Source organism: Aythya marila (genome assembly GCF_965140915.1).
Source record: "Aythya marila genome assembly, chromosome: 16".
Classification (NCBI taxonomy): domain Eukaryota; kingdom Metazoa; phylum Chordata; class Aves; order Anseriformes; family Anatidae; genus Aythya; species Aythya marila.
The window spans coordinates 11,623,642-11,649,921 of NC_139057.1; the positions used below are offsets into that span (position 1 = coordinate 11,623,642).

At 51.9% G+C, this 26,280-nt stretch overlaps 1 protein-coding gene across 2 annotated transcripts in view; it reads right to left on the reverse strand.

Annotated features, from left to right (window-relative positions):
- PPP1R16B (protein phosphatase 1 regulatory subunit 16B) overlaps positions 1-19,411 on the reverse strand; it is a 58,120-nt gene extending 38,709 nt beyond the window's left edge. Inside the window, exons 1-2 of one of the 2 annotated variants that reach the window (XM_082773248.1) lie at positions 19,213-19,411; positions 2,833-3,235 (exon numbers count right to left, since the gene is read on the reverse strand). In XM_082773248.1, the coding sequence (XP_082629374.1) occupies positions 2,833-3,079 (247 nt within the window). In that variant the 5' untranslated portion in view covers positions 3,080-3,235; positions 19,213-19,411. Of the gene's footprint in view, positions 1-2,832; positions 3,236-14,090; positions 14,300-19,212 lie in introns of those variants that run through there. The other variant, XM_082773249.1, reaches the window with a different exon arrangement.
- Between the last annotated feature and the right edge of the window lie 6,869 nt (positions 19,412-26,280).

Here is a 26,280-nt window from a genome sequence, read left to right on the forward strand (position 1 = left end):
GAGCTGCTCTCAGCGTCTCCGCCCTCCAAGCAAACACTTCCCAGGCTGACACGGGATTTTGAAAGCAAAATGTTGTTTTTTGAGCAAAACAAGTGCTGCTATTTCGATCACACCCGTGTGAGACGCAGGAAGCAGCAGACGCAGTCAGCACGGCCAGGCCCCGGGGGACACAGAGCTCTGAAGGGCAGGGTCAGGTTCCTGCCCTGCTGCTGCCATCTCGTGGGACTTGGCCCACCTCCATCAGGAGGTCACGCCACAGCACAACACGCCTTCCAGAGAGAAAGCTAACTTGCTCTTCACCTCCGCTCATTCCTAATTTCATTGCATGGCACCTACTGTCATCCCTTCTTCCAACTCAGGAGTGAGAATGTTAAAAAAAAAATATAGAAAACTAATAAAGGATGGAAATTGCACGCCCGCTCAGAGGTAGTTCAGAGATGACGAGTGCTAACGGCACCCCCAGCCCTAAATTTCCTCACAAAAACTTCTCAACTTTTTAATAATGTATATTTCTCCTCCCCCTTCACTTACCACATGGAAACAAAAGATGATTCATATGCTGAAATCATCCCTTGGGACCTTCAAAAGGCCATTAATTCACTCACTTTGGCCTAGGGCTCTTGATAAGCAATTTTCCCAGTTTGGCATCTGGGATCGATACCATCCCTTCCTTCCCTTTATACTGGTGCCACACCACAAAAGGAGAGACCCTGTCTGCAGGTTATTTTTAGGACATAATTGACCACCAAAACCATCAGGTTTAAGAAACTTGAGGCATTCGAGAAACCCAGCTACACAGGGGAAGCACTCATGGTTCAGGCCTGCAGTCGCGACCTGGGCTCACCAAGAGAAAGAGGCCAACACAATGACAGCCCCAGCGCTGAGCGGATGCACCACCGCTGCGTGAAGAGGGGGACGATGAGGTGCTTACTGCCCACCCCAGCACTGTGACCACCTGCAGCTGTGCCCAAAATCCCACTACATGCCACCAAGTATCTGTCAGTACAGGCATGGGTGATAAATGCCATATATCTGTCATTTCAGCTGATGCTAGCAGATATAATTTCACGGCATGGCTCTAGTTGGCTTTGTTGATGGGGCTTTCCGAGAAGACCAGAAATGCTCAGAGTGAGAAACACAGGCTCAGTGGAGCAGAGAGCTGGAAGCAATTGTTAAACCTTTAAAGCAAGGAAGAAAGAAAGAAAAGCATGCAGGTTGCTATGCATTATCACAGGTCTGCTCTCCCATGGGGAGATAACAAATGAATGCACAGACACAGACACAAAGCAGGACTTGGAAATGCTTGTAACCACGTGGGCAGAAATGCACTACACCACCAAATCCCTCTGTTTCCAAACAGCATGAAACGTGCACTGGTGAGATGTGAGGGCAAGCAGTGGTGCATGAAAGGCCTTCTCAGAAACAGGAACGTAACTCTGGGGAGGTTCCTTACAAGACAAGGTTCTTGCTTTCCACACACATACACTGCTTCTTGCAGAAGATGCTGGGAACCAGAGCAACATTCACTAGCAGAGATGCAACCCAACCGGTCAGGTTTCCTAGGCATCTTCCTTTGTCTCTGCAACACCAATGGATGATGAAGATCACACCAATTTCACTACCTGGCAGAGCAGCAACCCCAAAGACTGCTCCAGGTCTCCTCAGAGAAATATTTTACATCTCTGAGGAGCATTTGTCCTTATTTCCTAGTAGAGCCCTCGATCTTGACTTAGACTTTTTGAGCAGTGGTTCATGGTGACTGGTAGGAAATGAGGCAAAGATGGAGGGAGAGGTGAGGCAGACAGATTTCTGTCTCTAAAAGGTATCTTCAGAAATGGCAAACCAGGTGTTTGCCCACTGCTTTTAGTGGCAGGACTGGGAAAACAGGTGACCCAAGCTCTCTTCCCAGAGAGGATTTCTCATTAAAAATGTTACTGTGTTGGAAGAGAAAAGTTCTGCATTTCATTTATAGAACTCACAGGAGAATTGCAGTGGCCACTGTAGGAACAAAGCCCCAATTCTCTCATTTGGCAGAGTAACAGAGGCCTCTTTCGTTGTCCCTTCAACAGGGCTGAAGAGCACTCCGACCCAGCAGCAGTGTTGCTGAAAGCACCAGAGCTCAGCCCAGCTGTCCCATTTCCAAACCACTGCCAGAGCCCTGGCTTCCCGGAGCTTACAGGTTTTTCCCATTTCACTACTAAGGCTAATTTGGATTGATTTTTAGACATTTTTTTCCCTTCATTTTAAACAAAAGCAAAGGATTTTGACCCACTTTGAAACGGAGCAATTAAACTGATTTCTGAACAATTTGGAGTCTTCTCTTCTATGGGAAAAATTAAGCACAGAAGTGAATTTCAGTATTCTAAATGGGGAAAATTCATACATCCAGGTAGCTCTCAATCCATCCCCCAAGCAGAAAAGCTGAAAAGACTTACACTGACATGTAAATCCCTGTGGCAGACTTCTAAAAAACCTCTAAAATAGGCACACCCAAAAGGCGAAGGAGTGTTTCTCACCTTCTGTAAATGGGAAGTGTGAAAAGGAAAGAGATGAAAGCTGTCTTCCTTTTCCCAAATCTTGCTGTTAACTCCTGCCCCATCCTGTCACTTGTGCACCCACTCCTGGTGTCATTCTAGGTAACGATGGTGTCTTACCATGCTTTCAGCACCCCAACCCTACAGCTATACCAGAGATGGCAACACTCTAGAGATCAACACATGCCAAGGGTAGTCTTGTCCATGGATGTCAATGCAGACGCCTCTGCAAGCCAAGGAGCTACATGGACCTCAGCAGGCAGCCAAAAAAATAAATTATCAGATACAAACATCCTACCTTCTTCCAAGTCGTTCCTCAGAGAAGCCTCCAGCAGAGCAACACTGGCTTCAAAAGACACTTTCTTCTGGTTAACAGCATTTCTCTTCTTTTCATGCTTCCGCTTCTTGTGCTGCATCTCCTTCTCATACTGTGCCCACTTCTTCAGCTGCTGAGCCCTCCGCTTCTGGGCTGCCCGCAGCCTCTCCAGCGTGGGCACCTTGTCCAGCAGCTGCAGCTCTGTCAGGAGGTCCACGTGGGCATCCATCGCCTCTGCCAGGAAAGAGGAGGTGAAGGACGTCCCAGCTGGATGTGATGTCCTTCCACAGGTCCTCAAGATCACGGTGGCCTCGTGCTATACCAGCATCTTGGGGCTGAGCTGGGAAGGGCCCATCGCAGAGAGTGGTAGGAATGTGGTGGAAGCCTGAAATGAAGAGGAAAGTGTGAGGGATCAAGTCACATCCACGTATACAAATGATTAAGACCAGCCCACTGGAAAACTCAGCAGGCAACACCTACCATCTCAAAAGACGGCTCTTTTCATTGCATTTTAATTGCTTGGCTCTTCTCACTGGCCTTTGTGATTCCACCTCTCACCCACTTCAAACACCCAAGCAAAACCCTCTTGACTAGGTAGCAGTTTTAGCAAGCAATTCCTTCATGTTTACAGTTCAAGGTAGCCTTCTTTTATCAGCAGAAAAAAGTCTGAGTGAGCTAACAAAGATCTTACTTAGTCTTTCACAAATGTCACTCCTCAGACAACCTGTGAGAGAGATACCAAGACACATCCTCAGGCAGGTTTCTACCTTCCACGAGCATCACCTGTGCTCCACTTCTTCATCCATCACCCCTTATTACTCCAGTCTAGCCGAGGGCAGATGGGTTGGACATCTCCCAGAGAGGCATTAGCAACACTTTAACCCCCTCAGCTGCATAAAAACACAATGTTTTGTGTTCATTTCACTTCTCCCCAGATATTCTCTTCAGCACACAGTGGGCCATTCTGGTTTTGCTGTACAGGCTCTGTGCTCAGAGCAAGGAGCACAGTTAAATCAGAGCTGGACTTGTGGTGTGACCACAACACCAGCCAGCAGCCCGCAGCAGCACCCACAGAGCGGCCAGCCCGGAGGCCCACGGGCAGCCGCCCCATCACCTGCTGCACAGCAGAAGGAAACGCGCCCCAGATTCAAGGAGCTGCTCGACCTGGAAAGATGCACATGAAATAAAGTCAGTGCCGCAAGCAAACTGAGCAAATCCATTCCAAACAGACCCATGTGTAGCACGTCGAATGGCAAGGCTAGCGTGCCAAATCAGGGTAAGCTGCAAATAACCACACACAGGACCAGAGCTCTGAGGAGCTGCTGGGAGATGTCCAAGCCGTGCTGCACGCCCGCAGCATCCCAACAAGTTGCACAAGGCAGAAACATCCACTCCTTTCAAACATTGCCACAGCCCTGCCACCGGGGTTTGACCTCACCTATAAATACCTCGGCAGACTGACAGCGAGGCATGTCCTTTCCTCTGCGAGATAATTGGGTTGAAAACTGAAAACAAACAAACTCAGCCAGAGTACACAGGCAGCTCCTGGGCAGTTGCTTTATCCAGCAATGGGCCAGCAGAGGCCAAGGGAAGCTTCAGCAGCACCTGCAAACCTTATTTTGAGGGTTTCAGAACAGATCTGAATACAAAAAAATCTGTTTCAGTCCCATGAGAACTCAGGATCGCAAAAGTAAAGACTGTATAAGTAAATAAATTATTAATAATAATGATAATAGTAATCAAATATTCTGTTCATATTCAGTAATAATCATTTTCAGTAATATTTCAGTTCATATTCAGTAATAATTAAATATTTCAGTTCCACATAGGTACAAACCCAAATCCTTGCAAACTTTTTCATCAGAAAGACGCCACCAAGAAATTGAAGTACTTGCTCCAGCTGACCTCCACCAGCAGCTCTGCGAGGTTGGCACCAACGCAGACCTCTTCCCCAAATGGTTTTGTTTTGGGACCAACGCCTTTCCCAAGCACAGGCATTTTGCTGGGAAGCTCTTCCCCACCTCCCATGGCTCCTGCCCCGCGCAGGCGTTCCTGTGCAGGTATCTCTTTTGGCGATCTCCGCTGCAGTAACACAGGCTGCAGATCTGAAGCCCGCTGACAATACCTCGAGTGGCGGAGATAAGGGCAGGAAATGCCTCTCAGCATACCACGCCTGCACTCCCACCCGGCGCCTTTCCCACCCCGCTTCCACCATTGTCTGCTGAAAGATGAACAAATATTTCCCAAAATACACCTGAAGTAGAAATGACGGCCGAATTCTGCAGGTTTTTGAAAGCATGTAAACTATTTCAGTGCTCCTGTTTACCCCAGAAATCTGGGAGCTTTCCTCGTGGACGACACCTTGGAAAGACACGAGGCGAGGAGAAGCGTGGCTTGCTCTGCTCCCCGTGTTCCAGCTCTCCTGGCTTTCCTGCTCTCACAACAGCAAAAACAGAGAGGGGTGAGCTGCCTTCACAGGGGAATAAATGAAATGGCAACGAGGGATGCATGAACACCAGGAGACATCTGCTGCTCCCGTGGGGATCAAGCTGCCCTGGCACCAAAACATGCCCGTCCCCAAACCACCCAGTGAACCTCTAAAGGAGCAGAGAGGACCCCTGGAGAGGACTTCTTGAAGCGGATACAGGTCAGCTGCTTAGGCACAAGTCCCCTAGCACCCTCCGCAGACCCCAAAAGCCTCATGAAGACTTTAGCTCCATCACTCCAGCTACCTGGTTTCCAGCAGCCTGGTTTCTCTGTACCAAAAGATGGCATGTTGCCTTCTGGTCACACAAACCAGCCGGTGTCATTACAGCAGAGGTACAGGCCCAAGCGTTTGTTTACCTGCAAAGTGACACAGGAGCTGGCTGTGTGGGTGTCTGTGGTTTGCAAGGCATTGCATTTTGGTTTCTGTTTTATTTAAAGAAATGAAAAAAAGCTCCGTTCCTTGCAGTCGGTTTCCATGAGCTCAGCAGATCTGAGCCCCGGAGCTGAGCACATCCTGTGAGGCGCAGGGACAGTGAGCGCTGCTGTGTCGGGGCCAGGAGGGAGGCGAGGAGCTTGCTGCTGGGTTGTGCTCCTGGCTTTTGGCAGGGAAGGACCCGCTCCAACAGTGCCAGAGAGCAGGCCCTGCACAGGGCGTGCAAGCGTTGGCAAACACAACCTTTAAAGAACTTCGTGTTTCCTACATACTTTGCCTCACCTTAACACAAGATAGGTCTGGCTAAGCTCAGAGGGACTCTTTCAGGGCATTGGTTACTCACTTGCACTACCAGACACCCCGATTCTGTGCATGTAGTGAATCCCTGGCTGTAACAAGCTGCTGCAGTGCAGGGACTGGCAGGGGCCTTCATCTCCTGTACACACACTTTTTCCGCATCAGATTTAGTGGTTAGTAGAGGAAAACACCGAGTGCATCTGTTTTCCTGTTCCAGCAAGCACTCAGGGCTGCCCCCCAGGCCTTCCTACCAAGCACTCCACTTGCAGCCACTTTGCCACAGCGTCGCTGAGAATGGAGCTGGATCCGTTCAATCAGCACCGCTGCTGGGTGATGCCGGAGAGCACTCTGCTCCCCCCGTCGGAGCTAAGACCTGCAAATCCTCTGCCACATCTCCTCAAGGAGCTACTTAAAGCACAGCACGACACCAAAGCAGAGCGCACACACTTGCAAGAGTCATTTGCTTAAGTATCATTAAGTGATTTAATTTTTATTCCACTTAAAAAAAAAATAAAAACAAATAAAAAAAAAAACACACACAAACTCTGGCAGAGCAACCTTTGAATGGGACACACTGAAACAAAATAGTTTGGCAAACAAATAATTCCTTTAAGTTGTGCACCTTTCAAGCAAAAGTAAAATTCAAGGCCTGTGTACACGAGCAGACTGCTGAAGTGAAGGAGATCGTTTCTCTTCCCTGGGATCGTTTCTGGGAAGACACCTGTAGGACTGGGCCCAGCTGACTGGATGAAGTGTCTGAGTTTGCAGCATGAACTCAAGCCAGTGGCATGAAAAGCGACAGAAATAGCCCACTCCTCCCCACCTCACGTTAATCTTCTCTCGGCTGGAATTGGAAACCAAGCGCAAAAGCCTATAGCAGGGATCTGAGCACATAAGCAGCCTGCAGCAGAGGTGGCTGCCCGATTTATTTATTTCCTTAGCATTGACTGCTGCACCACAGCAAGGTGAGGAGTTTCCAAACTTACCCCTGCTCCTTCTCAGCAGGACCCAGGCTCACCCGTACTATTCTGGATGACCAGCCTGTTGCAGTCCTGAACCCATCCTCCAGCAACGAGCACCACTGATGAATTCACAGGCTCCTTTTTCAAGCAGTACCCTCAGCACTGTCACTGCTCATCGATACAAGACGTACTGCATCATGGCCTGGGTGACCAGCCAGGATCTCTCTCCCCAAGGCCTGGAGAAAGCAGCTCTTCATCGTTTTCTCCCCAGCAGCACAGCAACACGGTGAGGGGACAGCCAGAGAGGTGCCAGAAAGCCACCAGGAGCGGGAGGTGACAGGCTGTGGGACGGGCAGGAGGAGGCAGGCACAGGAGCTCAGCTGTCCCCCGGGAAAACCAAGGCAGGAGGCAGGCGGGGTTGCCATTCACACAACGCCATGTGATGAGGACGGCAGCAGCGTCCCCCTCGCACACAACAAGCTCCGAGTCATTTCCTAACTGGTGTCACTGCTGGGATCTTCAGGAAGAAGATCCACTTCCAGATCTTCAGGAAGACGAGAAAGCAAACCCCTCTCCTGGCTTGAGGCCAAGTGTTACTGCCCAAATGCCCAAACCTCCTCCGCCTCACACTCCTGGAACCGAGGGCTCAGCTGCTGGGCCTGCCAAATGCAAAAGGACAGAGCACCAGGCACCAGAGGCCACACAGGCAACTGGGAAGGGATGTTCAAATCACCCAGAGCTTGCACAGAGATATGCCTGCCTCGCCAAGGAATCCCAAACACCTATTTCCCCCCACAGTGCCACAGGAAAGCCACATTTCCTATAAACCCCAGGGGAGGGGGATGCCAGAATGCCCATGCTGAAAGGCCACAACGCCGTGTTTCCCAGCCTCGTGAAGTGTTTCCCTCCTCCTTGAAACCAAAATGTGCATTTCCCCAGTCCCACACTGTGGCGGGCAGGTTGCACCCTCACCTTCAGCTGGATCTCCAAGCGATGAGGGTGCCACTGGCTGTCACCTCCTCCAGGACGGCCCGGCCAGCAGCAGAGCTGAAGGCAGAAACCTGCAGCTGGTAACACACAGACCACGAATGCAGCCCAAGGCAGCGCGTCAAACAACCCATTAGCACACACCTGAGCCAGTGCTTTCAAGATAAAAAGCAGCAAACCCTTCTGCGGGGGTCAGGAGCCTGCACAGACAGGCAGGGGGAAGCAGAACAAGGTCACCTGCCTGGCTGCGGGCTGCAAGCTCACTGCGAGAGCCCCCTCGGGACTATTATTGCTGGCTCTGTGCTGCACAAGGTATCGGTGAAACCCTGCTCGTCCCCCAGTGCCACGCTGACAGCTCTGACCATGGCTTCTGGTTGCAAATTATTCTTGCAGGCACCATGCAACGCTTCCTGCGCCCTGCTGCAAGCCCCACAGCACCCGCAGGTTAACCACACGGAGGAGTGAAAATTCAGAGAGTCGCTGCCACGTGACTCGATGTCACTGCTATCTCAGAAGCAAACAGCTCCTTCCCTTGCTCAGCTTCTGCAGCATTTCGAGCAGCACACATGCAGCACGACTGAACGAAAGGAAAGAAGGTCAAAGTGGCAAGGAATGTAACTTGAAAAAAAAAATTAAACACAAGATTTCAGCCAAGACCCCTCAGGGAACGCAACTCCTACAGGCTGCCGTGGCGTGCTGGGGGGGGAGAGAGGGTACAGAAGTCTTCTGGGTGAGAGATCTCATCAGAAACTAGGGGTTTGGGGAGAGATTCTTGGCTTTCCCACAGGTTTCTTGTATGCAAAGTAAGTAACTTAATCTGTGCCCCAATTACCTTCTTAAAGCGAAGGTACCGCTTCACCTGGCTGCCACAAAGGAGGCTCCATCGCTGGTAAAGGTGAATTCGGTGGGGAAGGTGCTCCAGTGGAAGTTGTATTCCTCACTGGATGGAAAGCTCAAAATGTAAAGCTAGGCTCTTCCCCAAAGAATTGAAAACATTTTGCTTTGGCTGCGTTAGCTCTGGTTTCAGATAATCTCTCCCTCTTCAGTGAGCTCTTTCCTAGCGGTGGGAATGAAATTCGAGTAAGAAGGAAAAGGAAAAAAGTGAAACAGCAAGTCCAAAGAATTCCTTGGAGCTGATGCTGGTAGGAGAAAAATGTAAGTGCCTCATTCTTTTCTCCTCCCAACTGTTCCACTCTTAACAATATTGGCACTTGTTTGAGGAAAGCCCCTCAGTATTTTCACCGTGTATTTCCTGTAAACACCCAGCACAGCACAATATACTTTCTTTTTCCCAGCAGTATTTCAGCATGGGCTTACTTTCCTTGCTTCCTTAAAAAAAAGCCCTCCCCTGCCAAGCAGTCCTCCCCCACACGTTGGGAACCACCCTGCTCCTCCACGACAAGCAAAACAAAGCCAGCGGTGGTCCCCAGGCGTGTGCACGCTGCCCTCGAAGCTCCTGCAAACAAGGGGAGAGCTGTACCTTCAGGGCCAGCCTTCACCACCAGCTTTGCTTTAGGACACGAGTGGGATGCGGGATGCAAGTCTGCTACGGCACCAGAGCCGGGCCGGCTCCTGTTGAACAGCAGCAGTTTCACCACACAACACTTGCGTCCCTCCGAGTGGGTTGTGGGCAAAGTCACTCTTTGAACCCGATTCCCATTGCAAGGCAGCAGGACTTTGGGGCGTTTTATAAAACCTCAAGCTAGAGAAGAACATCTGCTGTGCAGAGCTCCTGCCTCTGGTCACCGCAGCACTCTCAAGGCTGCTGCCCTGCTGCATTAAGCAGCCCCCTTTGGCTTTCCAGGCATGAAAATGCAGTTTTGCCTTTTGCTTCCAGGTCAACCTGGGCTCTTGGTCATCAGCTTCCAATCTGGAGAAGGGAGAAGGACATTTCAATCAGCTTGAATGTGGAAAAAAAATCAAATTATGGTTTTGAATTAAGTCCAAATTATAACTGAGTTTGGGGCTCAGTTTCAAACTGTACACCAAACGAGTCTTGTGCAATAGAGAAAACTGCTCAACAGCCCACAGATCTGCAGAGACCGCACACCAACTGCACCAATTCCTCTTTTTCCTTCAATTAGGGCCGTATGCTTTAAACCAGGAGTGAAGTCCCCACTGTGCCCCGCTGCCTGTCCCCGAGCCAGCGCAGACACCGGCTCAAGGGCAGCACTGAACGACTCCAGAGAAGACGATGCTCGAAGACAAGGAAATTTTATTCCTTCAAGAATCCATTACACACCACTCCCCTTTCCCCTTTGCTCTCCCAAAGAAGAGTATCTGCTAACAAAATTTATCTCCAGCATCAGAGGAGCAGCAGGATCCCTGCCCTTAGGCAAAGAAAGGAAGATCAGAGCAGGATTTCTGTGCAAACATGAACTGAATCCCAGCTTCCCTCACACGGGAGCAGGCCCATCCTCTGAGCCAAGCAGCTAAATAGTGAAGGAAAAGCATGCAGCAGCGCCGATTATGTGGAACAAAAATTAATTGAGGGCATAAGTCTCCGATTCGGCTCTCCATTTATTTTTCCACAGCAAGTTATATGTGAGTGCAGGTTGCAACGCAGACACCTGCAGGGAAAGCATCCCGACCCGACTGTGACAGTGAGATTACCTCCTTTTATTTGTTTTTCAGGGTAAAGCTTCCATTTTTTATCAGACCTGCAACAGGCAAATGTACACGATCTTTCAGCCCTGCATCCCCCTTCCTGACGTTTTGAACTACATGCGTGGAGATCCTGAATGTGAAAAACACCAACAAATGCCTGCAAAACAGGCTTTAAAGTAAGAGACGGAGGGGAAAAATAGCTAATTTCCAACAGAACCTCCAAAACACCGCTGCAAAGCCCACACCCTTCCCGTACGATACCAGCCGGAGCCCTGTTTGCCTGCACACCGCTTTTTGACCGAAGTCCTTTCATTGTGCAAAGCCACCCGCACGCACTGTGGCACATGGAAAAAACACGGGGAACAGCCCTGCTCCGGCCCAGCAGCCAGCTCGATAAGGGAACGGATTTTCCATTTGCAGCTCCGCGGTACCTGCGGCCGTGCCAGCCCTGGGACGTTTCAGCAACACCAACATCAGCGCCAAGAGCCCACCGAGAGACACCCAGCCCTCGGCACCGGGTGGGCCCAGCAGGATCCAGCCCAAGCAGAAGGTAGGAGAGGTTCTCACACCACGAGGCCGCAGGGCAAACACCGTGGAGCCCGTCAGCTACAGGCCATGGCACAGATGTCACCTGGGCAGTGACAATGGCACACGGTGGGAGGAGAGGGGTTGAGAGCCTGGGAAGCAGCTGTGCCGTCGGGGTGGTGTGCTGCTTTCGGCGTGGAAATGACTGACAGGACCTGAAAGCGGCTGCTGCACACCTGACAGAAGGGATATTGATTTCTGTGGGAGATGCAGGAGAGGATGCTCATCCCCATCATCTGATTCATTCCTTTTAAATAGCAGTTGTGTTTAATTATTGCTAACCACATGCCTTCAGCCCTAATGCTTGTAGACGTTACTGAGCTCATCCTTAAGCATTCCAGTGATCCTCGAGAGATCTTAAGCAAGTTACACACAAGGGTGCCCGCACATCTCCCATCCGTCAGGGAGCCCCCACGTCTGCCCAGCAGGGAGCCTGCAGGCCCTGCAGGAGAGGAAAGAGGTGAGACCTTGGGAAAAACAATTTATCCACGCTACAGCGCATGAAATTTTGCTCCATACAGCTCAGACATCTGGATTTCTGTCCGAGGCACTGCCCTTATTCCCTGGTGAACCCCACAATGCCTTATTGATTCTGCTGCTAAGCCACGCACACGCTGCCCCTCCACACCAAAAAATTCACCCCCTTGTCCGCCTCTCCCCCAGGCTGAGGCCAGCCACGAGCAAGCACGAAGGGGGCATGAGGCTGCAGAGGGTCAGGCTTCCCTGCAGCATGAAACAGTTGCTCTAGGGTATCGCTATCAGCCCATTCGCAACAGCAGCAAGGTCCAGCACCACCAGATATTGTTACTGCTGGGCAATCACCAAGACTTGTGTCTCTTGAATCCCACAGGAGTACCTGAAGTGCGTTTTCCAGAAAGCTGCCCCCTAACATTTCAAGAGCAGACCAGCAGATGCCCTGCACGGGATGCCGTTTGCTGCCAGCTGGGCTTGGCGAAGGAAAAGCATCCCCACCAACAGCCCCACCACTGCCTCTCACTTCCACCTCAGCCCGAGCACAGCTCGAGAGCAACTTGTCTTATCTTAGCTGCAAGCCGTCAAATCTAAACAGACACACAGCCTTCTGCAGCGCTAACATCACCAGCTTCAGTCTTAAATCAAACACTCAGAGCAGCTTGCCACTGCCTTGCTTGCAAGGCAGATTTTGTGTTTCTAAAGTACCTTATTTTTAGGCGCAGCTATCAACCCGTACGTCACCATCCATGTCCTACTTTTCATGTTTTCTGCATCTACGCTTGGCCACAGCCAGCGATGGCATGGTGGCTTCCCTTGCTGCTCTGACCACACAGTTGCCCTTACATTCGGTTTCAGACCTTTACCATTTATTGCTTTGCAAACATGATTTAGGATATTTCACGCAGACTTGATTACCAACACAGCGTCAGAACTGCAGGTCCTTCTCTCCTCCTCAGCAGTTGCTTTGCTTCTGCAGCTACGAGCAGTAGGGCCACAGGCCCCTCTTCTCATCTACCCACAACACAAGGCTTGGCCTTCCTCCTCTGCTGACTGGATGTGCAGCTCTGCCTGGATTTGCAGACACACAGACTGGCCCAGGGGAGAAAGACTTCCCCAAAATACTGAGATTTAAGGGTCAGACCTCAGCCGGGAAGAACGGCTGCTCTCACAGGAGACTTTCTGGAGTTTTCCAGGCATGGGTACCCAGCTCGCCATTCTCGACCTGCCTCAGCTGAGCACTGCTCTAGGAAGCTGCTCTAGTTGGGTGGCAGAAAGTTGTTCTGGTTGTGAAAGTCATATTCAGGTCACATCTTAAAGCCAAAAACCCAACCCCGCAGGTGGTGGAGATGGCCCTCCTGTATCCCACTGCCACATCTAAAGCACGGCTCCCTCCAGTTGCTTTGGTGGCTCAAACAGGTCAGCAAGCACAGCCCACCCAGGACAAAGCCCCTCTTACTTTCACATACCAGCTGGATGCTGCTTGCTCAGGACCTCAGGAATAAAAAGCCAAGCCCTACACAAATACCTAAATCTCAGCTTAGCGCCAGGCAGCAGAGCACGATGGTGGATCTCATTAGACACTTCACAGCCAGCACAGGGCTCACGTCATCCTTGGTCTTTCTCTGATGGGTATTTGACCTCTGAGCTGCTCAGCAAGCAGCTCCGCAGAGCGCATGGCTGTGCAATGCTGCCAGCATCCAGTATTGCTGCATGGAGCTGCTGCAATGCCTCGTCCTCGGGGTTTTCCCATCAAAGGTGCCATCATTGTACCACGAGGTCACACGTGGCAGCTGGGACAAAATTAAGGCAGCTGGGACAGGTAAGTGAAACTGTGCATCTCCAGCCCTCCCTACTAGCTGCCCCCTCTTGTCCTTCCTAAAAATGCTGGACCTGCAGCTCCCGCCCCCTCCAGCTCGAGGGCAAAGCCCCAGGGCACAGGGTGCTGAGCAGCCCCTCACCTGCAGCGAGGAGGCAAGAGCAAACGAGCCAACTCACAGGGGAGGTCTCTTGGCAACACGGGGTGAGAGAAAAGGAGGGGAAAATTGCTGCCAGCTTGTTTGTGTGCACTTAGGGTGGCATTTCCAACCCTGTAATTGTTGCATAATGAATTTAGCAATGGAGTTCAAGAGCTATGATTCATTCAGGCCAAAAAAACATGAGTCAGCCCCCGAAGAATCATGAGATGTTAAAATTATATACATTTAACTTGAGCCTGACAAATCCGAGGGAGCAGCGTAGCAGCAGAGTGTCTCAGCACAACTCAAAACATCATGCAAATACCCCGCAAGGCGAGCACCGGGCAGAGCAGCGAGGCGCGCCGGCAGCGCAAATAATTTACGGCCGGCACCTGAAGGCAGCTCAGGTGATCAGCCCCAGCTGGGATCCGGGCACCTGATGCTGTGTCTTACCTGGCACTCAAATCGCCTCCTGGGTTAAAGGGAATGAGGTCCCGTCCAGCCGGGCACAAGGGCGTTGTGCCACCTCCCTGCGGAGAGGAGCACTCGAGATGCTCGCTGCTGCGTGCGAGCAGCACAAAGGCCGGACAGACGACAGGGGAGGAGAGGAGAGGTTGCTACGGGGAGCTGGCACTCTGGATGTTAAAACAAACCACAGCGTGGGGCTGGAGAGGGAGTGCGGATCTCTGCAGGGGACAGAGCAAGAAAGAGGGCAGATTCATTATGGCAAAGGATGTCTACTTTCAGGAGCATGTGCGGATCGCCAGGAGGCAATGCGGAGAAGACCTCGGGAAAAATAATTTTTTTTTCCTAGCTCTGTTGGGTGAACTTGCTTAAATCATGCCCTGTATTCTGTGCTTACGGAGCTTATGTGAAAAGAAACATTATTCTGAACCAAGATAGGGTGCAAATTCAAAGCAGAGCAACTATTCTGGGTTAACTCCCCAGGTGGCTGCTTACTCTAGAGTGGCAATACCTTTTCCTAGTTTAATTCACTTTAAAAATAGATTAGGCCAATGGTTCTGATCCGCAAGGCCATCATAGCTGGCCTGCCGCTTTTAGAGCACCCTTAATTAGAGCCTGGATATGGGGACCTGTGGGGCTCCGGGATACAGCTCTGATGGTCCCAGTTTGGCAGCGCTGGGTTAACCCCATGGGAAGGCACGAGCTGCCTGCAGGAGGGTCTGCACGGAGCCCCCCTGGCCGGGAGCTGCTGCCCAACAGCCATCCCACACGGACACGTGCTCCCTTCTCCTCCCTCTCTGTACGACAGGGGACGGCCGGCACCACGCGCTCTGCCCAACCCGAGCCAGGCAGCGCTGCAATGAGCCTGCAATCCGTGCCGGGCGTGCAAGCAAAAGCTGCCTTACACGGCCGTTTTTGTTTAATGTTCATTCGAGTTTACCATCTATCAAAGTTCTATTTAGCCTCATTAATCACAGCCTATCAAGCTCTTTCGAAGGCAAACAGAAAAGAGCACCCAACAACTGCACTTCGTGCTTTATCCTTCTCCTCCTGGAATCGTGGAAAGCCACGAAGCAGGAATGCCCACCCACCTGCCTCCTGCTTTCCAACCACTTCCCATGGGATTAAATCAGCTGACTATTCTGGAAAATAAAAATTGTATCTCTTTCGAGCAATATCCCAGGAGAGCAAACAGTGTGTTGTGCTGGAGGACGAGCAGAGGGAAGGCAGATACACCGCTCCCAGCTCTCGGCAGCACCGGTACCTGCATCGGGACTCGGGTGCGGTGTCTGAAGGCAGGGATGGCCAAGCCACCTTTGTCAAAGGCTTTGTCATTTCCTACCCGGGCCTCTAGAGCTGGAAACCCTGCAGCTCGCCTAATCCACATCAAATATACACCATTTGTTTGCTTCATACCGGTATCGAGGCTTTGTGCTCCTAAAGCTATTTGTTTTTTTCTAGGTGTGGACGGGGCTCAGTTAACCACAGTATTTACACACTTCTGTGAGGCCTTGAAGGAGAAGGTTCATCAGAAGAACCGCGTTACTCTGGAAGCTGTACTTGCCCCTGCAAGGAGGTGACACCGAGTTCAGGCTCACACCGAGCAGCCCAGCAGGACCCGGCACAGCAGCAGGCTCTGGGCTGCTCACCTCCACCCCAGCCAGCAAAGCACCAGCATCACCTTAGAAATAATTCATTATTACTAGAAATATAGAAATATAAACAGAGAGAGAAAGAAAAACGTGTCGGGGAGCAAAAAGCAACAGGCTGCAAAGGAACATGCCCAAAGCAGGAGCACTTGGGCGAGCCACAGGCAGTGCCGACGGGCAGCAGAGCCGGCAGCACGGCGCTGTTGGGATGAATGTGCGAGGGAGCACGTGGAGAGGAGCTGAGGAGAGACGAGCAGATTAACAGAAGACAACAGATTTCTAGTAAGATTGCGATAAGCCTCTTTAAACATCCCTGAAGGATGAGCCAGCTGGCAAGGCCGTCCTCCGAGGTGGTGTAACTCAACTCAGAGCCTTGCTAAAAGCGAGCAGCTGACCCCTTTCACACATCCCGGCTCGCTCCTGCAGCTCTTTAGGCAACGTGGCCGAACGTGCGGTGCCTGGATGCTTCTGCACCCGCCAGCAGCCTGCAATTACAGCCTCCCAGCAGAGAGGAAGCCAGCCCTGAACTATTTTCAATGAGCAAACAAGACGCGAGGTCGGGCTGATCGTTAGTGCCGGCGGAGCGCACCGTTCCCCCGGCCTGGCCAGGCAGCACAGAAGGAAATGTGTTGTGTGTGCGGGCTGATCCCGAGCCACGTCCCCAGCACGAGGCCGTGCCGCTGCCCCACGCGTGCCGGCAGGGCTGGGGGCAAAGGCACATCGCTCCTGGAAAGGGCTTTGCCAAAGCAGGGATGGCGAGGTGAAGAGGGGGGCCCCGCTATGGTGCTCTAACCTCCTTCCAAAATTCAGCTCTGCCAGGCTCGGGGCAGAGCCGAGTTCCCCCTCTTGGGCACACCACATCCCTGTGAGCGGTGCCACCTTCTGAGGAGGAACAGGAGGGGAAGCAGGGGAAGGCAAGCTGCAACGTTACCATTCTGATGCTTTTTTAAGGGACGACGCCTGCAAAACCTCCTGAAGCTGGAGTGGACCCCTCACAGGTACGGCTACGGGAAGAGCTTGTCCTGTCCCTTTTCCAGCACCCCAACAAAAACCCACAAGTATTAGAAACCAGAGGGATCACCTGCAGCAGGAGAGGGCTTCAGAACGAAGAACAGCAGCAGCGGGTTTGTTTGATATCAGGCAAGATCTTCTCCGGCCAATTAGCTGGTGATACAATTTGCCCACTCGGGTCACTGAACCCCCATTTAGCAGCTTCGAACGAGCCGAACTGCGGCCAATCTTCCCCCTCCAGCAAAACGAGGGATTCAAAGTGCAGCTAATGACAGAGGTTCAGGAGGATCTGGCCGAGGATTTGGCCTGCTGCTTTGAGAGGGCCATTTATTGCCCAAAAAGAGACCGACCTCTTTCAAGCCAAAGAAGTTAATCCTGTGAAGACAACGGACCTGAATTCCCTATCTTAATTCACAACCAACAGTACCAGAGAGCTGCCAAACTCGAGGCAGATGCAGGTAAAAGAATAAATAAATAAATAAATAAATAAGAGAGAATCACATCCAAAATCAGGTTAAGGAAGGTCACAGTTAAACCCCCCTTCATCACCAGAGAGCAAGAGACATTTTTAAGGATGGAAATAAGAAAGGACTAACGTCTCCTGAAGACTTTTTAGCACAAACCCTGCTTTTTCACTAATTTACATAAGACAAAAATGAGACATCCCCTCACCCACAAAGGCTTCATTATTTGTCAGCCTCAGACTCTGTAACCATTATTCCAGCAAACATTGGTTGATGTTTTTCTTCTTACTGGATGAAATGTGCCTAGAGGCAACAGGCATTTTATAAATTATTAAACCAAGGGAAAATGAGGTCCTAACAAAGTAGCTGCAGAAGCGATGCAGAAGCACCAAGGAGCCGGTACAATTGGTACCAGCACACTCACACAGGGTCATTTTTCCAGCACTGAAGGACTCAACAACAAGACATTGTCTGAAATGGGCAGCCTGCTCACACGAGAAAGAAAAAGTTGTATCTCAGTGCTTCATCACATCCAGCAGACATCAGAAGTTCAACACTTTAAAGCTTATTTTTGTTATGAAATCCCCGTATGCGTCTTTCAGCTAGAAGGAAAATAAGCTTTTTAACCTCACAAGAGATCTCAGAAGATGAAGCTAAACCCACAAAAATAATGTAATGAGAGTACTTTCTAATGTAAGAAGAGTGTTTTCAGGATCACGCGGAGTTTTTGAGCAAACCCTTAGCACAGAGGTGAAGCCAGGAAAGCATAAATGAAAAGGTGCTCTTCCTAGTCAGGATTTAGCACGTCTTTCACAAGAACAACACAACCCCTCCAGTTTCGTTTGGCTCCAGACTGGAAAGCCCGTTCTGCTTTGTGCCCGACGGGCACCGGGCCCCTCTCCATCAGGAGCAGGGCACCCGGCGGCAGCGGCCAGCTCAGGGCAGCCGAGCCGAGGCAGCCAGGGTCAAGGTGAGCACTAGGGCAGCCCCTGGGCTGCTCCTCCCCAGGCTCCCCGAGCTCTCCGGGAACACCGAGGGCTCAAACCGAGATCATCGGCTTCCAGGTTTGCGACCCTCGTGCTTTCCTCCACCATGGCGAGAAGCCACCTTCTCTTCCCCTCCCCTTAGCTTGAGACACCCTCCTCAAGAGGAGTTAGCCCAGCGCAGGAAGGACCTTCCCACGATAACGTAGTGGGGTAAGGAGCAAGAACTTCTTTTCTTGCCAGCAGAGCCAACCGAGAGCATCCCCAACGCCGCAACCCCGGCGCTGCGGAGTTTGGGCTGCGCTCAGCCCTGCTGCCGGCGCCTGGAGGAGCCGCTCCCCACGCGGGACCTTCAGCGCCTCGCACGCAGCCCAGCTGCAGTCCCGGTGCCCCTGCAGGAATGACGGCTGCTTATCTTTATGCTGCCTCAGGTCCGTCTCTTCCACAGCACGCTTATGCCAAAGGGGAGAGGGTTTCTAAAGGCAACCAGCAAAACCCCTCGGTGAAGCGAGGGAAGATTTCCCCCTTGGGTTCCTTGGGCTCTGGGCGATGACCCACGGCCCAAGGGTGTCCTCAAACACCAAACGCAGCCCTTGGCCAGGGGAGCAGGGTGCCTTAAGGACCTAATTCCGTCCTCAGCGCTAGATACGTCCGAGATAAGGTCGGACACATTTATTGTGGGATTACCCGGGTGCCTTGAGCCACCGGGGGCGGGCAGCGGGCTGCATTATTTAAGCGGCTCTCACCAGCCCTGGCTAGGATTGCACAGGGCTGGAGTTACCGAAACTCCGTGATTGCAGCCACCCGGGAGAGGCGACAAGGACCCCGGGGGGAGGTGGTGGTGGAGGGGAGGGGGGGGACACCCCCACGGCCCTCCCCTCTCCCAAACCCACCCTCCTCGGGCGACGAGCTCTGCAGGGGCTGTCGCGCCCCCGAAGGGGTCATCGCCCCCGAAGCCCCTTCCCCGGCCCCCCCCTCTCCATCCCCGCTGCCCCTCACTCACCCGATGCGCAGCGGGGCCCGGCCGCCGAGCTCCCAGCGCCCCGGCTCCGGCTCCGGCTCCTCCGGCGGCGGCGGCTGCTCCGCCCCGAGGTGGGGCCGCGGCTTTCGGAGGCGCGGCCGCGGAGCTGGAGGCGGCGGGGGGGCCGTGCGGGGCCGTGCGGGGCCGTGCGGGGCCGCCCGGCCCTGCAGGTGGCCGCCCGAGCATCCTCCGCACCAGCCCCTCTCGCAGCATCCCCCGGGGATGCTCCGCAACGGCCCCGGGGGATGCTGCGGGAGGGGCTGGTGCGAGCGCTCAGCAGCTAGACTGGGTGTGAGTGTGATAAATGTAATGACAAAAAATGGAAATCGACACATCCATCGCCTTTCTGTCGCAGCCACCGGCCGCGGCGAGGCTGCTGGCTGCGGCTCTAGGTGCGGGTTGGGCTCGCAGCGCGCTGAGCCGGAGTTGGAAGGGCTGGGGAGGAAATCCGGGTGAGCAGCCTCGCTGCCCTTTATTTTCAGCACGCACAGCCGAGGCCGGTGGCAGGTTCCTGTTTGTCACAGAGCAGAGTAACAAACGGGGGAAGGGGGCTCTCGGGGAGCTTTTAGGGGAAACTGCGAGCCAGCCCCGACGCCACGCCGTGCTCACGCCAAGCTTGCAAAACACGGCGATGCCGAAACCAAACGGCGTGCCCGAAGTATGCCTCATGCCCATTGCACAGGCCGACAAAGCGAGGCAGATAAGAGGCTTTGCCCGGAGCCCAGATCAGTCACCGAGGCTGGGAGCACAGCCAGGAAGCTCCAGGAAGCTCACACTCACCCCACAGGGCTGGGGAGCACCGCCGAGGGGATGCTTCACGCTGCTGTCAGATCCTGCCTCCGTGCTTGTCCCAGGGTGAGATAGGTTTCGGTAGGGTTGGAGGATTAATCACCTCCCGCCCCGTTTCCTTTTGGGAAAAGGCCTCCACACAGGCTCCGGATAACAGCAACGGGGAGGCGGCTCTGACCATCGAGCTGTGGGATTTCCTTAAAATGTTCTGGCTCTACAAAGAGCTGTCGGCTGGGGTCACAAATTGCTCCTTTGAACTGGAAGTGCTTAGGGGTAACAAACCTGGATCTTTGCAGTTGTACCTGGGTGTGAAAGGGCATCCGTAGCATGAAAGTCTTTAAGGTGGGAGTCTCCTCCGGTGTGTCTCAGGACATCTATCCAGAACTCACGTACAGCACAGCAAAAATGGGTTTCAACAGTCACCAAGTTCCTTAACCATACAAACTTGTCTTACTGATGGATTTATAAATGATCAGGTCTGGACAACAAAGCTGATGAGAAGGAATTACGGCCACATCCTCCTCCTGATTGGATCCACAAAGGTGTGGGTTGGGGACAGAAGAAATAAGAAAAAGTTTAGCCAAGGTAAAGGTTAGTTACAAAGCTGGGACCAGACTCAGATCCTCACCAGCCAGAGGCCTCGGTGGCCCCAAGGCTCCCAGGGAGGCTCTCCAAACCTGGCAGCTGCAGCCCTAGCCCAGGGCGCAGGAGAGCCGAGCGACTTAGGATCGTCCTCTGAAGTCCATAATTTAGTTTGTTTATTGAAGAAGTGTTATAAGCACAGCTGCTTTCTGAGGCACGTATGGTAATGAGGGGGGGAACCATATAAATAAACTGGCTCCGTGCCAGAGCAGTGAGTCAGCGCGGAGAGCTGAAATGCATCCGAACAGTTACAGGAGCAAAATAAAATAAAATAAAATAAGGCTCGCTTTCTGTTCAGGCTGGGGTATGAGCATTGCAAGCAGGACAAGAAGCCAGCTCCCACGTCTGCAGGCCCTCGCCATATGCCCAGAGCCCAGCAACGGAGAAGGTGGAGAGCTCCAGGGCCGAGGGAGGACCCGCAGGCAGCTGCGTGTCCTCCTCCTTGCTGGCAGATCAAAGCTCTCGATTCAGTTGCCAACTCAAAGATTTGGAGATAGAATAGAAATACAGCTTGTTTGTTTTCTAATGCAGTCAAAATTCCCTGGTCAGGTTTTCATGGTTTTCTTTGGTACAAATTATTAAAAATAATAATAAAAATAAAAAGAATGCAAAGATTTAGGTTTAAAACAAACAAACAAAAGCTATTTCAAACCTAAAGTTCCACGAAAAGCACTCCTAAAGCATGCAGCATGTTCAAGGACCCAGTTCCTAGCATCTCTTTCCTCATCCAGACTTCAATCCAATTTCACAGCTAGTTTTGGTCCCTCAGGTTCCTTTCTTTAAGTTCACTCTTTGCTGGAACGATTTCACCTGGGTCTAAGAAGAGGATTTTTCTCTGGTGCTTTCCCAACATGCAAGTTACTCAGCGTGCAGACCAGGCGCTGACAACCAACCCAGTCTTCCAGAGAAAAAAAACAAGTGGGAAGCTGCAGCAATTGTGGCAGCTCGTGCGCACAGAAGGAGCTGCCAGTCTTGTGCTGGGGATAAAAACACTGAAGTGAGGGGATGGCAGAAACCGAGCCCCTGCTCTTCATGTGTGCAGGGCTTGTGTGCTTGGCATCGCTGCATCGTACGTGTGTGGGGACCGCTCGTCTCAGCAGGGACCAGCCCGGCACCAGCTGAGCGCCCTGGGAGCCGCACAAGTCACCCCACGCACCAGCCGAACCCACTGCCTTGTTTTCCCTCTCCTCCTTATTTCATGCTTCCCAAGATTTCTTTTCAAGGTCTCACGATGTATGTTCTTCCAGCTGATGGTAAAGTTTCTTTTTTTAAAGGCCTCAAATGGCCCCGAGCAGCCCCTGTCTGTGCTGAAACCTGCCCCAAATGAGCACAAATGTCTGCGAAGCACGGGAGCAGTCCAGGCTCCAGCGTCTGCTCTGCTGGGCAAGGCTCATGGGAGACATTTGGCAGCACCACCATGGCTGGGGGAAGAAACGAGCCATGAGATAAGAACTGAAGGCAGATTTTGGTCACGGCAATGGGCTGCTTTGAGCACTGGGGCTGGCCCAGGGCAAGAGGTAAAGTGAGCTGGGCAGGGACAGAGGGGTGGGAGAGATGGGGACAGAAAAGGGGGAAATCTTGCAGGTTTAACGATGAGGATAAGAGGCTCTGAACACAGATGGTGGGAGGAAATGAGCAGTGCAAGGGGAGGAGTGACCTGGCTGTGGGGCCTGGCTTGTTGAGGAGGAAGCTGCCAGGGACAAGACAAGGAGACGGGGCTGAGATGGAGCTCGGACAGTAGGGGTGCTACCGTCTGCAGAGAAGAGTGCTCCAGCACGAGCACTGGCATTGGTAATTCTCTGTGAAAAATAAACTCATTCAAGGGCTTGGGAAGCGCTGAAGTTATGGGAAGGCTCTCAGTGCCTTGCAGATAGTTACATGGCATAACCAGGGTGTGACTGGAAAAGGAGAGCTGGAGGAAGGAAATCAGCAGTGAGGAGGCAGGAGGGCACCCAGGGAAGGCTGAAAGTGGCAGCAGAACCATGGGACTAAAGATGCAGAGGGGCAGATCGGCTGCCTGGCACCCGTTCCTCCTCCTCCCTGTGGGCATGGAGGCCAGCTCACCACAGGTAACGCGTGTCACACCAGCTCCAGCAGCAACACAGCGTTAACATCCAGGCCTTACCCAGGGGAAGGACCATTTGTAGGCACAAAACCAGGAGTAGGCTTAGAGCAAACCTCTCCAAAAGCTGGAGAGAGTTGGGGCCAGGCTGACCTGTGCACGTACTGCAAGAGTTCACACCCTTGGCAAGAAAGAAACATTGCAGACCGATGGGCAGAGATCCATGGCCTGCAGGGTTCCTGGTTAAAGTCCCTGTGGTCAGGAGCTGGCCACCTGCCCGGTGCCGAGCGTGAAGCTGAGCTCTCCTTTCTATCCCCATCCTCCTCTCCACCCTCGAGTGCCTCGCCTGGGGCACTGGGTGCTCAGCTCCCAGTTCAGGGCTGCCGAGCGCCCAGCACTGACACCTGGGGCTGGTTTCCACCTCCCAACACTGCACCAGAGTCGAGTCCACCTCAAGCACCAGCCCTTAGCAATAGTGGCTTTAATCTGCTAATTAATCCCTATGTCTTTGCTAATGCCCGAGTCCCCTGTGCAGCCTCTGTCCTGCATGGGGCTAGCACTGTCCCAGGCAGTTTCTGGGGGAAGCCCACCTGGACAACACTGCTGCAGTCTTCTTCTGCCTCCAGTGTGGTTTGTGGGCTGAAAACCTCTTATACTATCACAGCTCTGCATCTTACTCCTCTCCTCCAATCCCCGAACCACAGTTAATGCCTGTTACTTACCTTCTTCACAGCAGGGTGTGGAGATTAATTAGAAAGATTGTCTCAAGGTGCAAACTTTGCATCTGGCTGGAAATTTTGAAGGTCAGAAGTAAGCTGGTCTAACCCAGTGTTTGCAAGCCTCTGAGAAACTCTGATGGAAAGACTTTAAGGGCCAGACACAACTTAGAGTCAAGACATAAGGGCATGGCACACTCCTGGTGCTGCACGAAGTCGCTGTGCTAACATTAGCGCAGGTGCTGCCATTGGGGAATTTGAAATGACAGCTCAAAACCACCCTCCTGTGCCAAAAGGGCTTTGAATCAGAAGCAAGAGCTTCTGGCTACCTGAAAACAGACACCCCTGGGCAGCCCAAGGGTCAGTGCTGAAGAGTTTTGGTATGAGAAGTTGGTCAAAGCAAGGCACTCCCAAAGCACCTGGATGCTAGACCTTAATGAAGGGTGGCTTCGCTTTTAGATAACACAATGTTATTTTATTTTCTGCTATGCCCAGTCCCCTCCTCTAACTGAAATAAACCATTGCCCTGGGTAATGGTCTTGAATTTTAGAGAAAGCCAGCAGAGAAGTGGTTCCATCCATGCCTCGCAAAGAGCAGAGCCTGCCCCACAGGAGCGAGGTGGGAGCCACCAGGAGGCTGCAGCTCAGCCCGTACTCTTCCCTTTCCTTCTAGGCCAATGGCTCAAACTGGATCAAGACTTGTCCTCGGAGGCAAGCAGGTTAGTCACAGCAGTCGTGCCCATAATTTGCTTTGATATTTCCTACCCTACCATTAAAAGCCCTTCTACCTTCAGCCGGACACCTATCAATTGGCAATTTATGACATTATCTCCGTGCACTGCACTAGAAACTCATCAGTGCTTCGTTCTCATCCGCGAGCTTTCTCCCCAGAATAAGCAAATACTGTCCGATAAGCTGGTTTGCACAGCGCACGGAGTGTTTAGCCATAAAATCCCCTGTGGCATTCAGGTATTTAACAAGCTGAAGTGTTTAAGGGTGTGTCTGACATTTGTTTAATATACAATTATTTAATGTATTCTTGAATCCAATCTGAGAGAAACTTGGCCTCGCAACCTTTGGGAACAGAAAAAATGCAAAGGGGGTTCCTGAATCCCAACCCAAACCCTCGGTTTCTGTGGGCATTTTTGTCCTGGAAGCCCTCAGATGAAGCAGCCCTGCCATGTCCCCACCTGCTGTTTGAGGAGCTTCACCTTCCAGGTGCCAGGTGAGGCTTTTCCATGGTGCTGTCTCTGCTGCCACACTCAGGTCCCTCTCCTCTCCTGGGAGCATCCCCACACTGCTCTCGCCCTGGAGCAGAGCCCCAGGAGGAGATTTCCTCCGGACTCCAAGCCCATCCTTACATCAAGGCACCGATGGCTCTGCCTGGCCAGTCTGGCTCAGACACAGAGAGCTCATCAGCTCCTGACCACAGGAGAGGAGCCCATGGAGAATTTCAGCACTGCAGCCCCCACCCAGACCTAAGCAGCCCTCACCAGCCCGCCAGGAAACAGAGATGCCACAAGCCATGCATCTTTAATGCTGCTGCTCGGTGGAGCACACATCTGATAGCCGGAGGCATAAAAGCCTCGCCAGGAACAGGCGTGTCAGAAGTCTTTGTCCATCTTTTAGGGCCAGATCTGGTTTCTGCAGTTAATGAAAGTCACCCCAGTAGTTTTTGCAGGATTTGAATCAGGGCCTGAGCAGCCACATGCAAGAAAGCTACAGCCGGGACACAGCACTGCAAGAACCAGGGAGCAGGTCACCGGGATATAAATGCCTGCTCCATGCTTATGGCTTTCTCCTTCCTAAAAACGGTGGCCTTACCCCTCAGGTGCACTGACAGTTTTACATAAGCAGCAAAGAGCCAGTACGTGGATGGCTGTTGCAACACAAGAGGCACTCCTGCCACCAGCTCTAGGTTTATTCTGCAGCAGCCCAGACTTTCCCCACTCACTGAGCTTTCAGAAAAAGCAGAAAGTTATCTCCTTTCTCACTGCATTCAGCAAACAGCCTGGATACAGCTCTACAATTACTACAGGTCTAGTGTTTTTCCCCCTAAATTGTTTTCATATGTAATCGTTAACTAGGTTAATGATATAGAGGAAAGGAAAGGCCATCTTTTCATTCAGATTCCAATGAGTAAACAAAGCTAAAAAACAGCTGTAACAAGAAAAAAGTGCTAATGACAACACACACCACACTATAGTGGTTACAATAAGAAAAAAGAAAATGTTTCTAATCAATACTAATTGGAAGTTTCCTGCTTTGAGAGCTTGTTAAGCATCTGTCTCCCCGTTGTACCAGCTAGTCTGATAGCGGACAAGGTTCTCCTGCTGTTTGCCAAATTCATCCTTCTGTCTAAGTATATTTCACAAGAAAGATAAATACCAAAAGAAAAGGAAAAAAAGAGCAAGATGACAGCTCTCTCAGGTGAGGTTGTTCACATATCCCTCATTTTCATAAGAAAAAACCTCTTACCAGAGGTTCTAACCAGGAGACTTGCTGAATAACCTGGAAGGGCTTCACATGTTCACTGATGCTCTGCATCTCCTCTTTCCTGCAGGGAACTACCACTGCTCGACTAACAATGATGGGGTTTAATCATGCAGTTATCCGGCTGCTATAAAGGTGACTGCACACATGAAAACTCACACCACCAGGGATGAATTTATCAAAAATGAGCCTCTGCCACTGATGTTACATAAGCATCTGCAACATACGAATGCCTATTTCATTCTGAAAGCATTAGAGGTGTTGACTCATTAGCAAGGAGATGAACAGAGGTACTGAACTGTTCGGCTTCCCAGGAAAATATGAGGGCAGTAGGGAAGTCAGCATTACA